Source organism: Salvelinus fontinalis, unplaced genomic scaffold, assembly GCF_029448725.1.
Source record: "Salvelinus fontinalis isolate EN_2023a unplaced genomic scaffold, ASM2944872v1 scaffold_0928, whole genome shotgun sequence".
NCBI lineage: Eukaryota > Metazoa > Chordata > Actinopteri > Salmoniformes > Salmonidae > Salvelinus > Salvelinus fontinalis.
In genome coordinates this window covers 56730-74059 of record NW_026601137.1, presented here as the reverse complement: position 1 = coordinate 74059, position 17330 = coordinate 56730, and the positions used below count along the sequence as shown (strand labels likewise).

The 17330-nt window shown below is 42.8% G+C and overlaps 1 protein-coding gene across 1 annotated transcript in view; it reads right to left on the bottom strand.

The window, feature by feature from the left end:
• Window positions 1-6: 6 nt before the first annotated feature.
• Window positions 7-17330, bottom strand: part of LOC129847695 (transcription factor MafG-like) — a 30590-nt gene continuing 13266 nt past the window's right edge. Inside the window, exons 2-3 of the mRNA XM_055915449.1 lie at window positions 4114-4186; window positions 7-3789 (exon numbers count right to left, since the gene is read on the bottom strand). Coding sequence (XP_055771424.1) covers window positions 3334-3789; window positions 4114-4186 — 529 coding nt within the window. The 3' untranslated portion in view covers window positions 7-3333. The remainder of the gene's footprint in view (window positions 3790-4113; window positions 4187-17330) is intronic.

Sequence of the window (17330 nt, the reverse complement as noted above, 5' to 3'; positions counted from 1 at the left end):
CTCCTGTTCAGGTCCACCTACCATACAACTTCAAATGCTCTGGGTTCCTCCTGTTCAGGTCTACCTACCATACAACTTCAAGTGCTCTGGGTTCCTCCTGTTCAGGTCTACCTACCATACAACTTCAAATGCTCTGGGTTCCTCCTGTTCAGGTCTACCTACCATACAACTTCAAGTGCTCTGGGTTCCTCCTGTTCAGGTCTACCTACCATACAACTTCAAATGCTCTGGGTTACTTCTGCCTTCCTTGACTATTCTAGCTATAGACTAACAGTCTGGATCCTGGATAATTTGGACATATCCAGCTCTCTGCTTCCTAACCTTTTCCTCTCAGCTGCTCTGTTTTAAAAGGACACGTTCACTAATTAACAACTTAATGCTAGATGGTATCCTTACCCTGATAGAAGTGTACGAGCCAGGAGAAACTGTAATGATTGGGTTTTACATTACTTAAAGATGATTTGGCATCCCTTTTTGAACATTTGCCCCCATCACTCCCATTGATTTTTAGCTGTCAGAGGATGAAGTTAGCTGAAGTTTATATTGGCTGATTAAAGAAATTCAAACCATGGAGTACAGTTTCTTCAGGCTCATATAGACTATATTCAGGGCAAGGAACCATCTGACATGAAGTTGTAAAATACTGAACATATCCCTTAATGTCATTACAAAGATACTGTCACTTTTTAAGGTAAAACTGCTTCCTGATAAATCCCTCGTACAGGGTCAGAGGACAGGGGTGACACTTGGCACATAAGCAGCATTACTGCCAGCAGGTTGATCTTCCCACATCTTCATTTGGTGTCTGAACAAAAAGCCCTTTTAGAAAAATTGTAAATGAGCGACTATCACCATAAGAGCCATCCCCAACAGCTTCTTCTCAGAGCAGTAATGGTTTATTTTTAGGGCAACCTTGATTTCTCCTGAGCAGAACAAGCTGGAGATTAGTGCATGTTTACCCTCACACAAACCATGAACACAACCTAACAGTCAGGACCTGTTGTTAGTCACCTGTATAAAGCTGCATGCTGAGCCTCCCTTCTCATAGTTAGAATGACAAGAAGTTATTTATTCAAGGAGAACTTTTACAATGCTTGGTTATACAGTAAGAGAGAGTCAAATATTTTGATTTTGCTTAGTCTTTGAAAAAGTTAATTGTGAGGCTATTATCCCTTGGCAAATTGCAAGTAGTCCCCTTTGGTAAATGGATAAGACAATAAGAGTTTAATCTAAATCAGAGGTGATGTCCCCCTGGAATTGAAACCAAAGAGGTTAGGAGGGTCACTTAACTGGGATTCAAAATGAACCAAGGGCATTATCATACCCCATACAAATTAACCAAGGGCATTACCTTACCCTTCCTATGCCTGCTCGGTCGACAGTAATGACGTCGACAGTAATAACGTCGCAATGACAAAAACATTTGTGAATCACAGCTAGTGGAAGATATTACAGATGCCAATATGGATGAAGACAATATATGATGTTTACACCAGCTATATTATCTCTATTACAGATTCCTATAGAAAATACCACAGCATGACATCTATACAGTGAACAACACTGCCAACTGTCACTTATACACGTCACGTCACGCGCTACCCCACACAGTACGCGCCTAGTCACTAGAAAAAGCTACCAGCCTTCAATAGTAAGCCACTTTTGGTACAATTGCAAAAAGGATATCACAGGTTTTTTTGTTTGAAGTTTTCTTTTCCAGTGTTTCTATAAACAACGCCAGATGCTCGTCTATGGATCAATACACATCAAGAACTCCAAGTCAACGACTTCTAGAATACACACACGTTGACCATTAAACAGTAAAGCTTGTTGTGTGAATATGATTTTGGAATATGTGACCAGCCAGTTCACATGTTATTACATACGCACAAAAAAAAACTATTTATTTACAAAACAGTTTCAACTTATTTACTCGATGGAGCACAAATTGAGTTTTAAATGTTTTGAGGATAAAAATATTGTCCCCCGAAAGCATAATCATCACAAGATCTTGTAAAAACATTGTGGTTCTCAGATACTGGAGAAATAAACAATCTTGTAATCCTGGAATGGCAACTCCAGCATCCCACCTAGTATTATAATAATATGGCATGGTCAACTCCAACATCCCACCTATTATTATAATAATATGGCATGGTCAACTCCAGCATCCCACCTATTATTATAATCATCATCATCATCATCATCATCCCATACCAAGTAGGCTATCGTATTATTTTGCCGATCAGATTGACTCATTCCACTTCCATTAAACTATGTAAGAGACATCTCCTATGTCTCAGTGCATGTGTGTGTTATTGCATCTCCTGTTGGTAAAATTCAGTGACAGGCTGAACTGAACCTAAATAAATGCTCAACTTAACAGAATTTCCTGTTTAGTTTGTTTAACCAACTAAAATCACATGAACTGGTCTGATGGGTGAGTAACTAGTCCTTACTGAAGGCTGCTCACAAGACATCAATAACATACAGTGCATTTCCCTCTTCTCATAGTAGTCAGTGCATTCTAACAGGCCCAGGCTTGTTGCTAAGTGCAATCACTCTTTCTCCACTTGTGATACGGAGAGAGGGCTAAGAAGTTGAAGCATAATGACAACCGGGTGTGGCTAGACTGTTGGTGGCTAGTAGTTATGAAAGAGTGCATTTCCACATCAAAATCCTGTGTCGGGACGGAAAAGACTCAGAGGGGCCATCTGGAGGAAACAAACAAACACTCAAACACTTAGTACCATGTACAAAAACACACAAATCAATCGACAGCTCCACTTCCAACACCAGATGGAGTGACATCAATTATGGATTGGGCTGCGTCGTACGACCTTCCTGGACTCACGTGACGTTTAACCTTTTGGAATCCAGTACGTGAAAATATACTATAGAGGACGGATGTGTATATTTCAGCGGAGGCTCGTTGTAATGGCTGGAATGGAATTCATGGAACAGAGTCAAACATGTGGTTTCCATATGTTTGATGTGTTTGATCCCGTTTCATGTATTCCATTCCAGCCATTACAATGAGCCCGTCCTCCTATAGCTCCTCCGACAAGCCTCCTCTGGTGTATGTATTTCTGCTTGTACAGTGCCAAGGCAGTTAATCCTACTAAAGGCTGTCTGATAAGGGTTGGTGTGGCCTCTGCTGCTGGCCAATTGAAAGAGTGTTACTAGCTGGTACAAACGTCTGGGGGGTTGTGTTGTGTGTTCTGGCCCAAAAGACAGACAAGGGAACTAATCCTGTGCTCCATGATGATACAGTGACTATAGTACACGTTGTTTCATTAGTCTGATAACTCTCCACGCCACCCAGCCCCGATACTACGACCTGGCTCCCGTCTTGGACTTGATGATGGTGATGACGCTGGTGGCCGTGGCCACCTTCCCAGGGACCAGGGGCCCCATGACCCCCCGACCCCCTGGGGTTAAGGCTACGGCCGGGCTGCGCGCCACAGTCCTGGCGAAGCTCTGCAGGGCCTCGTACTTGGAGCGCAGCGAGTCCAGCTCCACCTTCATGGTGGCGTTCTCTGTGGCCAGCTTGTCCACCTCCAGCTGCAGCTCCGTCTTCTGCTTCTCTAGCTCCTCCTTCTGGGTGACCCGCTTGACGCGGCAGCTGGCGGCGTAGCCACGGTTCTTCAGGGTGCGCCGCCGCTGCTTGAGCTGCAGGATTTCGTCCTTGGTGAGGCCGCGGAGGTGAGCGTTGAGCTCCCGGACAGACATGGTCACCAGTTCGTCGTCCGTGAGGCTGGTCCCATTCTCCCCTGGCTCCTTCTTCACCTGAGAGGGAAGTGAAGGGGGGGATGATTTATTTTGGAGGTAAAACATTTTTCAGTAAAAAGTACAAAGCCCAGAGGATAACTCATGAAAGCATTATACAGCAGTTATTTTCAATGTGGTCCAACGAGCAGGGGAAAGGGGGGGGGTCAGGAGGAGGAGGAAGGGGGGGACAAAGAGGGAGAAGGAGGAAGTGGGGTGATGACAAACAAACAAGTATGACTAGAGTACAGATGGTAAGAAGAACATACCTTTTCTCCCCCCACTGACAGTGTGAGAGAGACAAAGGTTAAGGTAGGGGTCAATGTACTTCTTTGATTAGTTTACCTTCAAGGCTTTGTTTCCCTTGTTTGTAGTAGTCATGCCACGAGAGCCGCTTCCAACTACACCACTTGTTGGTCTGTGGAAGAGAACAACTTCAATAAGAATCCATATAGCCAGAGGAGAAGAACAGTGAGGTTTCACTGAGAGTTCACTTCAAATATAGAAGAACAGTGAGGTTTCACTGAGAGTTCACTTCAAATATAGAAGAACAGTGAGGTTTCACTGAGAGTTCACTTCAAATATAGAAGAACAGTGAGGTTTCACTGAGAGTTCACTTCAAATATAGAAGAACAGTGAGGTTTCACTGAGAGTTCACTTCAAATATAGAAGAACAGGAAAGGTGCTCAAAACGATCTGTTCCTCAAACTCAAAATCCATTGGAGGAAAAGGTCAGAGAGGAGGGACCTTGGAAATCCTCTAATACGGATGAGAAGGAAACGAGGAGATAGATTGTACAGAATAGAGGAGAGGCAAATTGTGACGGAGGCATTAGTTTTCAGAGATGGAGCAGAGACTTCAGCTCTTCCTCTAAAAGTAACAGGCAGGCCAATCATTTGTGCAACTGTGAACTAAAGGACAGTTGGCATTTGACAGTTTGGCACAACTACAGCATTAGCGACTGTCACTTTGATTTATTAGAAAACAAAACCATCAGCGGGGAACTTCCTCAACGAGCAGCCACCAGACAGGAAACACCTCAACTGAAAAAGTCCCCATCCTACTGTATGTACCTCAGACTAACATCTCAGACAAACAGCTCTAACAAACACACACACCACACACCTCAGAAAGAACCGACTGTATGTACCAGTCCTGACACCTCAGACTAACAGCTCTAACACACACACTTTAGAAAGAACTCAGTCTGGGGAATATGTCCATTGTCCACGGAAAATGTTTAAAACACATTTAAAAGACAAGCGTTTATTATTCGACAAGTTCAGGTAGTTCATCCCCGTTTGGTGACTAATGAATAAAAGATGACAGGGGAGGGAAACTGTATTCCAATCAAGTCCATCCTATTCAACTATTACTGTACATATTAGAGGTCGACCGATTAATCGGAATGGACGATTAATTGGGGCCGATTTCAAGTTTTCATAACAATCGTAAATCGGTATTTTGGGCGCTGATTTGCCGATTTTTAAAAATATATATTTTTTATACCTTTATTTAACTAGGCAAGTCAGTTAAGAACACATTCTTATTTTCAATGACGGCCTAGGAACGGTGGGTTAACTGCCTTGTTCAGGGGCAGAACGACAGATTTTCACCTTGTCAGCTCGGGGGATCCAATATTGCAACCTTACAGTTAACTAGTCCAACGCAATAACGACCTGCCTCTCTCGTTGCACTCAACAAGGAGACTGCCTGTTACGTGAATGCAGTAAGCCAAGGTAAGTTGCTAGCTAGCATTAAACTTATCTTATAAAAAACAATCAATCATAACCACTAGTTAACAACACATGGTTGATGATATTACTAGATATTATCTAGCGTGTCCTGCGTTGCATATAATCTGACTGAGCATACAAGTATCTAAGTATCTGACTGAGTGATGGTAGGCAGAAGCAGGCGCGTAAACATTCATTCAAACAGCACTTTCGTGCGTTTTGCCAGCAGCTCTTCGTTGTGCGTCAAGCATTGCGCTGTTTATGACTTCAAGCCTATCAACTCCCGAGATGAGGCTGGTGTAACCGAAGTGAAATGGCTAGCTAGTTAGCGTGCGCTAATAGCGTTTCAAACGTCACTCACTCTGAGCCTTCTAGTAGTTGTTCCCCTTGCTCTGCATGGGTAACGCTGCTTCGATGGTGGCTGTTGTCGTTGTGTTGCTGGTTCGAGCCCAGGGAGGAGCGAGGAGAGGGACGGAAGCTATACTGTTACACTTGCAATACTAAAGTGCCTATAAGAACATCCAATAGTCAAAGGTTAATGAAATACAAATGGTATAGAGGGAAATAGTCCTATAATTCCTATAATAACTACAACCTAAAACTTCTTACCTGGGAATATTGAAGACTCATGTTAAAAGGAACCACCAGCTTTCATATGTTCTCATGTTCTGAGCAAGGAACTGAAACGTTAGCTTTCTTACATGGCACATATTGCACTTTTACTTTCTTCTCCAACACTGTGTTTTTGCATTATTTAAACCAAATTGAACATGTTTCATTATTTATTTGAGGCTAAATTGATTTTATTGATGTATTATATTAAGTTAAAATAAGTGTTCATTCAGTATTGTTGTAATTGTCATTATTACAAATAAAATAAAATAAAATTAATCGGCCGATTAATCGGTATCGACTTTTTTGGTCCTCCAATAATCGGTATCGGCGTAGAAAAATCATAATCGGTCGACCTCTAGTACATATACTATTCTATCCTACGTATTCTTCAGATATACTATATATTCTATCCACAGTGTCTATACATCCCATCACACACATATACAGTGCATTCTGAAATTATTCAAACTCCTTTACTTTTTCAACAACAAAAAAGAAAAATCCTTAATCTACACAAAATACCCCATAATGACAAAGCGAGAACAGGTTTTTAAAATTGTTTGCAACTTTTTTTTTTAATTAAAAAACAGAAATACCTTATTTACGTAAGTTTTCAGACACTTTGCTATGAGACTCGAAATTGAGGCCAGGTGCATCCTGTTTCCATTGATCATCATTGATGTTTGAATAACTTGATTGGAGTCCATCTGTGGTCAATTTAAATGATTAAATGATCGGACAGGATTTGGAAAGGCACACACCTGTCTATATAAGGTCCCATGTTAACAGTGCATGTCAGATCCAAAACCAAGCAACGAGGTCGAAGAAATTGTCCGTAGACCTCCTAGACAGGATTGTGTCGAGGCACAGATCTGGGGAAGGGTACCAAAACATTTCTGCAGCATTGAAGGTCCCTAAGAAAACAGTGGCCTCCATTCTTAAATGGAAGAAGTTTGGAACCACCAGACTCTTCTTAGAGCTGGCCACCCGGCCATACTGAGCAACGGGGGAGAAGGGCCTTTGTCAGGGAGATGACCAAAAACCCAATGGTCACTCTGACAGAGCTCCAGAGTTCTGTGGAGATGGGAGAATCTTCCAAAAGGACAACGATCTCTGCAGCACTCCACCAAATCAGGCCTTTATGGTAGAGTGGCCAGACGGAAGCCACCACTCAGTAAAAGGCACATGACATCCTGCTTGGTGTTTGCCAAAAGGCACCTAAAGGACTCTCAGACCATGAGAAACAAGATTCTCTGGTCTGATGAAACTAAGATTACACTCTTTGGCCTGAATGCCAAGTGTCACGTCTGGAAGAAACCTGGCACAATCCCTACGGTGAAGCATGGTGGTGGCAGCATCATGCCGTGCGGATGTTTTTCAGCGGCAGGGACTGGGAGACTAGTCAGGATTGAGGGAAAGAGAAGAAATGGGAGGAACTCTCCAAATACAAGTGTGCCAAGCTTGTAGTGTCATATCCAAGAAGACTCAAGGCAGTAATCGCTGCCAAAGGTGAGAGGGCTAGCCTACTGGTGGTGAAGAGATAGAAGACAAAGAGGAAAAGCAGGAATCCATAGGAACAGAATATTATCTGTTGCAAAGGGTCGGAAACTTTCCGGGAAATTTTCCATGGGAAGTTAAGCCCTGGAATTTTGGGAATTTTGCTTAAATTCATTATTTTTAAAGTCAGCTTATAACAGTGAACCTTTTTGTGGGATACACATAAGGCAATTCCAGATCTTGTGGCATATATTGGTTAAACTATCCCCAATTCAATGGAATTGCAACCCTCTGCATGCACAATGCATTCTTCCATCACATGTGCAGTAGAGGTCGACCGATTCTGATTTTTCAACGCCGATACCGATTATTGGAGGGCCAAAAAAAGCCGATACCGATTAATCGGACGATTTTTAAAAAATGTATTTGTAATAATGACAATTACAACAACACTGAATGAACACTTATTTTAACTTAATATAATGCATCAATAAAATCAATTTAGCCTCAAATAAAAATTGAAACATGTTCAATTTGGTTTTAAGTAATGCAAAAACAAAGTTTTGGAGAAGAAAGTAAAAGTGCAATATGTGCCATGTAAGAAAGCTAACGTTTCAGTTCCTTGCTCAGAACATGAGAACATATGAAGGCTGGTGGTTCCTTTTAACATGAGTCTTCAATATTCCCAGGTAAGAAGTTTTAGGTTGTAGTTATTATAGGAATTATAGGACTATTTCTCTCTATACCATTTGTATTTCATTAACCTTTGACTATTGGATGTTCTTATAGGCACTTTAGTACTGCCAGTGTAACAGTATAGCTTCCATCCCTCTCCTCGCTCCTACCTGGGCTCGAACCAGGAACACAACGACAACAGCCACCCTCGAAGCAGCATTACCCATGCAGAGCAAGGGGAATAACTACTCCAAGTCTCAGAGTGAGTGACGTTTGAAACGCTATTAGCGCGCACCCCGCTAACTAGCTAACCATTTCACATTGGTTACACCAGCCTCATCTCGGGAGCTGATATACTTGAAGCACAGTGAAGAGCTTCTGGCAAAACGCAGGAAAGTGCTGTTTGAATGAATGCTTACGAGCCTGCTGCTGCCTACCACCGCTCAGTCAGACTGCTCTATCAAATCATAGACTTAGTTATAACATAATAACACACAGAAATACGAGCCTTAGGTCATTAATATGGTCAAATCCGGAAACTATCATCTCGAAAACAAGACGTTTATTCTTTCAGTGAAATACGGAACCGTTCCGTATTTTATCTAACGGGTGGCATCCATAAGTCTAAATATTCCTGTTACATTGCACAACCTTCAATGTTATATCATAAGTACGTAAAATTCTGGCAAATTAGGCGGCCCAAAATGTTGCATATACACTGACTCTGCGTGCAATGAACGCAAGAGAAGTGACACAATTTCACCTGGTTAATATTGCCTGCTAACCTGGATTTCTTTTAGCTAAATATGCAGGTTTAAAAATATATACTTCTGTGTATTGATTTTAAGAAAGGCATTGATGTTTATGGTTAGGTACACATTGGAGCAACAATACGCACCGCATCGATTATATGCAATGCAGGACATGCAAGATAAACTAGTAATATAATCAACCATGTGTAGTTAACTAGTGATTATGATTGATTGATTGTTTTTTATAAGATAAGTTTAATGCTAGCTAGCAACTTACCTTGGCCTCTACTGCGTTCGCGTAACAGGCAGGCTCCTCGTGGAGTGCAATGTAATCAGGTGGTTAGAGCGTTGGACTAGTTAACTGTAAGGTTGCAAGATTGAATCCCCCGAGCTGACAAGGTGAAAATCTGTTGTTCTGCCCCTGAACGAGGCAGTTAACCCACCGTTCCTAGGCCGTCATTGAAAATAAGAATGTGTTCTTAACTGACTTGCCTAGTTAAATAATGATTAAATAAAGTTGTTAAAAAAAATAAAAAACAGCCAAATCAGTGTCCAAAAATACCGATTTCCGATTGTTACGAAAACCTGAAATCGGCCCTAATTAATCGGCCATTCCGATTAATCGGTCGACCTCTAATGTGCAGCGCACTCTTCCATCACATGTACAGCTGACTCTCAATATCTTGCACACAAATAAGATGCTATTGAGTCCACACTAATACACTGTCTGAGCCAAGGACTACATGCTTTCTGGTAAGTTTTGATTACAATACTGTATGGGGTGAATATATTTTATGACATATATTATTTTTGTTAACTAGTAAATAGTAGCCTACAGCAAAGTGTGTTCAAATAATTTCTAACTTGTAAACAATTTCTGCTAGCTAGTTTTTGCTACCATGTGGGTTTTAGCTTGCTTGAGCCTGCTTAGGAGTGTTAATTCACCTGTTTCCATACACGTTTTATTTTTAAACAACTTCTTTTGTAAGATAAATATTTAAGCAGTTAGATAAATGTTTTACCTATATGGAATTGTATTCGGGGTTTTTTACTCATTTTTTTCTTATCTTTACAGGAAAATGCCACAGGCACTATCTGATGTGTGGAAGGAAAAGCTGAGTACATTTGCAAATACTGTGCCAAATCATATGTGAAGAATGCAACACAGATGCAGAATCATCTGGCCAAGTTCATTAAGTCCCCTCAGCAAATCACAACAAGCAACCTCTGACAAAAGTCCCTCTACTTCTATTCGAGGTGAAAATTACGAGACACCTTATCGATAGCAACAGCTTATGGTCCTCCTGGAAACAGAAGTTTTTTTGACTCAATGGACGAATGTAGTCAGAGAAATGCTGATGAATGTCTTGCTCGAGCTGTGTATGCAACTGGTTCACCTCTGATGCTCACAGGCAATGTGTATTGGAAGAGATTTCTGAATGTTCTTCACACAGCATACACCCATCCAACCAGACATGCTTTATCTACTCATTTGCTGGATGCGGAGTTCAACAGAGTTCAAGTGAAGGTCAAGCAAATCATAGAGAAAGCAGACTGTATTGCAATCATCTCTGATGGGTGGCCGAATGTTCGTGGGCAAGGAATAATTAACTATATCATCTCCACCCCTCAACCAGTATTCTACAAGAGCACAGACACAAGGGACAACAGACACACCGGTCTCTACATTGCAGATGAGCTGAAGTCGGTCATCAATGACCTTGGACCACAGAAGGTATTTGCACTGGTGACAGACAATGCTGCGAACATGTTCGCTGCATTGTCTAAAGTGGAGGAGTCCTACCCTCACATCACACCCATTGGCTGTGCTGCTCATGCATTGAATCTGCTCCTCAAGGACATCATGGCACTGAAAACAATGGGTACACTCTACAAGAGAGCCAAGGAAGTGGTTAGGTATGTAAAGGGTCATCAAGTTATATCAGCAATCTACGTCACCAAGCAAAGTGAGAAGAATAAGAGCACCACATTGAAGCTGCCCGGCAACACCTGTTGGGGTGGTGTTGTCATCATGTTTTACAGTCTCCTGGAGGGAAAGGAGTCTCTCCAAGAAATGGCCATATCAGTCTGCCGATATGGACAGCCCCGTCAAGAGGAACCTCCTGGATGATGCATTTTGTGAGAGAGTGGTAAGTAGCCTGAAACCTATAGCAGTTGCCATTGCATGGATTGAGGGAGACAATGCCATCCTGTCTGATGTTCAGACTCTGCTTGCAGATGTAAGAGAATAAATCCATACTGCCCTGCCCACTTCACTGTTGCTCCAAGCAGAGATACATCAAAAAGCGTGAAGACTTCTGCCTGAAGCCCATACACGCCGCAGCATACATGTTGGAACCCAAGTATTCTGGAAAGAGCATCCTGTCTGGTGCAGAGATCAACAAGGCCTATGGTGTTATCACTACCATGTCTCGCCACCTTGGCCTGGATGAGGGCAAGGTTCTTGGCAGTCTGGCGAAGTATACTTCCAAGCAAGGGCTTTGGGATGGAGATGCAATATGGCAGTCGTGCCAACATATCTCATCAGCCACCTGGTGGAAGGGACTTTGTGGATCTGAGGCTCTTTCCCCTCTTGCCTCCACCATCCTCCAAATCCAACCAACATCATCCGCCTCAGAGCGCAACTGGTTCTTGTTTGGGAACACACGCACACACCAGAGCACACAACAGGCTGACCAATACAAGGGTTGAGAAATTGGTGGCCATCTGGGAGAATCTTAGGCTTCTTGAGCATGACAATGAGCCATCCTCAACAAAGTTGGAAAGTGACAGTGAAGATGAGGCCTCAGAGTCAGATTTTCAAGAGGTGGACATTGAGGAGGTCCAAGGAGAAGACATGGAAGCCTGAGAGGAAGACAACCAAAGCTTTAGTCTATAAACTATAATTTTATATAGTTTATATAATTCCCAATATTCCCTTTCTTTTGTTGTTCAGTGAAATCATCCCATGTGAAGAGTTAACTCATTTAATTAAAGTTCAATTCGTAACAAAATAATTTTTTTCTATTGAAAGGATTTAAAACCTGTCTAGGATCAGCGTGCCGCTAGCGGCACACCCCCCCCCCCCCCCACTGAAAAACCAGTGCCGCGAAATTCCCAAAAAATATTTTTTTTAAATATTTAACTTTCACACATTAAAGTCCAATACAGCTAATGAAAGACACAGATCTTGTGAATCCAGTCAACATGTCCGATTTTTAAAATGTTTTACAGGGAAGACACAATATGTAAAGATGTACATCTATTACCTAAAAACACATTAGCATAATCCACCATCTTTTATTTGTCCACCAACACCAGTAGCCATCACCAATTCGGCTAAACTAAGATATTTATAGCCCCTAACCAACAAAAAAACTCATTAGATGACAGTCTGATAACATATTTATGGTATGGGATAGGTTTTGTTAGAAAAAAGTGCATATTTCAGGTAGATGGCATAGGTTACAATTGCACCCACCGTCACAAATGGACTAGAAAAACTACATTGAGCAACGTGTTTACCTACTTACTAATCATCAAACATTTCGTAAAAATACACAGCATACACGAATCGAAAGACACAGATCCTGTGAATACAGACAATATTTCAGATTTTCTAAGTGTCTTACAGCGAAAACACAATAAATCGTTATATTAGCATAGCACATAGCACATAGCAGCCCAGCATTGATTCTAGCCAAAGTGAGCGATAAAAGTCAACATCGCCAAAAGATATTAATTTTTTCACTAACCTTCTCAGAATTCTTCCGATGACACTCCTGTAACATCATATTACACAATCCATATAGAGTTTGATCGAAAATGTTTATATTTAGCCACCAAAATCATGGTTAGACAATGTGAAATGTAGCTCAGCTGGTCAGAAAATGTCCTTGCGCCACTTAGACAGTGATCTACTCTTATACATAAATACTCATAAACGTGACTAAAAAATATAGGGTGGACAGGGATTGATAGACAATTTAATTCTTAATACAATTGCGGAATTACATTTTTTAATTTATCCTTACTTTTCAATACAGTTTGCGCCAAGCGAAGCTACGTCAAAAAACATGGCGTCCTAAGCCACTAAAATGTTTCGACAGAAACACGATTTATCATAATAAAAATGTCCTACTTTGAGCTGTTCTTCCATCAGTATCTTGGGCAAAGGATCCTTTCTTGGGAGTAATCGTCTTTTGGTGGAAAGCTGTCCTCTTGCCATGTGGAAATGCCAACTGCGTTCGGGATGAACTGAAAAGCGTGCCCAGCTATTCACATCGTTTCAAAAATAAATGTCCCAAAATCGCACTAAACGGATATAAATTGCTATAAAACGCTTTAAATTAACTACCTTATGATGTTTTTAACTCCTATAACGAGTGAAAAGATGACCGGAGAAATATAACAGGCTAAACTAACGCTTGGAACAGGAGCGGGTCGGTGTCCTCCACGCGCGTTACGCACCAAGAAAAGACTTGCTAGCTACAGGGTTTTTTAATTTATAGGGCCTGTGAACGCGCAATCGACCCCATTGGAATCGTCATCACGTAAAGGCATCCAGGGGAAGACGTAAGAAGTGTCCGTATAGTCATAGCAATAACAGTGCCCTTTTAACTGACTTCAGAACAGTGGCCAACATTTCTGAAATCTGACTCCATGTCAGGGAAATTGCTGTAGAATGGGCTCTGTTCCACTTAGAGACAAAATTTTAACTCCTATAGAAACTATAGACTGTTTTCTATCCAATAATAATAATAATATGCATATTGTACGATCAAGGATTTTGTGGGAAGCCGTTTCAAAAATTACCCAATTAGCATAAATAGTCTCAACAGCGCCCCCATCCTCAACAGGTTAATAATTTGCAATTATGTCTACTTATGATAAGGTAAAGGGTTTCTGTTTCCATATGATATGGTAAATATATCCAATGCAAAAAACATCTTAATTTAAATGGTATTAATATTAATTTGCATATATTTCCATTAATTGCCATATATTCCCGATAATTCCCATGGAAAGTTTCCACCTATGAATATTCCCCAAATTGTGCAACCCTAATCTGTAGTATTCCGGAACCCTTCCAGCTGAGCTGGTCCACAGTGAGTGTGAGCCTTGTCACAGTGTCAGAGGGTAGCGGAACATATGCTTGTGACTGAGTAGAGCAGTGGCCCTTGACGAACTGCTTTACTCAACACAGAGAAAAAGCTGTGTCAGCGCCACGGCATGCCACACACACACACACACACACACACACACACACACACACACACACACACACACACACACACACACACACACACACACACACACACACACACACACACACACACACACACACACACACACACACACACACACAAAGCTCATTTACACAGGGTGTGTGAGAGTAGCGCTTGGCTGTGTGTGTGTACGTGTAATCGTGATGGCTAACACCTCAGTTTTGCAAATAGCTGTAAATATGTGAGACGAAGCGTGAGAGGATGTGTAGACTACACACAGCAGAGACGATGGAGAAACAGAAAAAGACAGAAACAGAGAGATGAATAGTCGTTCTGAAGTGCGGCCAAGACGTTGCCATGGCAACAACGGGGTGGGGGGGGCTACAGGTGGAAACGACAGCTCACCTGAGCCAAACGGGATGAGACGGGCCACTTGTTAAAAATGACCTGGATACGACACCATCACACAGGCAGTGGAGGAATGGAACACAGGGTCACATTGTGGCTCGCATTCTTGATGCTTCTCTTTCAAACACCCGCATGGAATAGCCTAACAGTGTTCTCTCTCCGCTAGCTAGTAGGCTAACCCCTAACATTCCATTCTACAGTCAGTAGAAATAGATACGGCGTATTTCCATCTAGTTGAGGCTATAAATAATAGACAGTAACAAAGACACACACCAGTAGTTCCTCTACTGAGTCCCCACCAGGAAGCCTTTTAAAATACTACAGAGATAATGGGATGTAGAAATATGATTAGGGTTGCAAAAAAAATCCGGAAATTTTCTTTGGGAAGTTAAGACCTGGAATTTTGCTTCAATTCATCAACAAGAACAAAAGTTAGCTTATAACAGTGAACCTTTGTTTGTGGGATACACATAAGGCAATTCTACAGAAAATTTCCACCTCTGAATATTCCCCAAAATGTGCAACCCTAAATATGATGCACAGATAGACTAATGGATGATGAGAGACAGTCATGTAGCCTACAGTCCTAGTCTTACTGGCCCAGGCTACCTTCCCTTTACAGCTGGTGTAGCTTGGCTATGCTAGTAGGGTTAGTGATGAGACTTAAAGTGAGAGGCTGCCACATCTACAATCTGTGTCCTTTTGCACAGGTAACATTGTTCAAACGCAGAGAACAGAGCAGAATTGTCTTGAAGGCAACACAAGTGGACAACTCTGTCGGCCTGGTTTCCAAGTTGAGGAGAATTTCGTGACACAGCTGTGCAGGGTGACAGGCCAGCACCTCGTTCAGTCACACAGCTGCAGGGTGACAGGCAAGCACCTCGTTCAGCCACACAGCTTCAGGGTGACAGGCCAGCACCTCGTTCAGCCACACCGCTGTGCAGGGTGACAGGCCAGCACCTCGTTCAGCCACACGGCTGCAGGGTGACAGGCCAGCACATCGTTCAGCCACACAGCTGTGCAGGGTGACAGGCCAGCACCTCGTTCAGCGACACAGCTGCAGGGTGACAGGCCAGCACCTCGTTCAGCCACACAGCTGTGCAGGGTGACAGGCCAGCACCTCGTTCAGCCACACAGCTGCAGGGTGACAGGCCAGCACCTCGTTCAGCCACACAGCTGCAGGGTGATAGGCCAGCACCTCGTTCAGCCACACAGCTGCAGGGTGACAGGCCAGCACATCGTTCAGCCACACAACTGCAAGTTGGCAGTGAATTTGGAAAATGTATGGAATCATTCCACTAAAACTGGCCGGCTAGCATACAGTGCAGAAAAACTTCAAATTAATTTTACACAATATCTTATCACAGCACTGACAAACCATGGTTGACCAACTCCCTGACCAAAATGGCTGACCTTTATACCCCGTCATAAGAAGGTTCATGTCCATTCTAGTATTCTAATTCCATTGGTTCAAATGACCTAACATGGTAGCACAAAAAAAGTGCGCACACACACACCATTCCACTAGCAGGCGCAAACACACACACACACACACACACACACACACACACACACACACACACACACACACACACACACACACACACACACACACACACACACACACACACACACACACACACACACACACACACACACACACACACACACACACACACCATTCCACTAGCAGGCGCACACAAAAGACAGAAAGTGATTGGACTGGGACTAGCCGGCAACCTTGCATCTGACAGGTTCACCCTCTAACATTCACAGCAGAGGACAGAGCAGCGGGCACCGACGTCCTCCTCACACACAAATGTATTTCCTCCCATAAACAATTTCACCTCGTGTGTACGCCAAGAGAACGGAGGCAGAGCCACGGCTCAGGAGAAGGGATGGGGGTGGCGGGGGAAGGACGGATGGGGGACACGGAGCGTCTTTTGTAGGCGCACGCTGCATTTTTATGAATCGCCCTGGAAGAATGCTGACAAAACCAGAGCTGATTGCTTGTTGCTCATAGAGGAGAGACATCACACCCACAGGAAATGGAAAGCGCTGAGTGTGGCCGCTCAACCCCAGTGAAAGGAGCAGAAAGAGAGATTGGGGGAGGAGAGACAGAGACACTGAGCAGAGAGAGCGAGAGAGAGAGAGACTGAGGAATAAACAGCCTTGTGAAAAATGCACTCTCAACACATTTGGAGGAACTGAAACGAAGATAAAAACCCTGATCTCAGCAAGGACCGACCAAGGAGCCAATTAGGACAGTTAAAGAAGTTGAACTAGCACGACCAGAGCCATCACCTATAGCTCAAATGGCACCCTATTCCCCATGTAGTGCACTACTTTTGACTAGGTCCCATAGGGCTCAGTTCAAAAGGAGTGCACTATATAGGGAATAGGGTGCTATTTGGAACACCACCAGTCCAACCTTCAAAACACCCATCAAGACTGTCTGCCCCTCCCTAAATCTCATCATCTCTGCATCGTATGATCACTTCTGTGACAGGAGTTCCAATAACTAACTGAATAGCTGGTTGTACTCCATGGGCCGACAGGCTGCCTGAGATGTGCAGGAGGATTTCCTCTGCCTACGTTCCAACAGCGCCTACAGGAATCACAAGCACGCTTTGTGGGTTGTTTGGGATTAG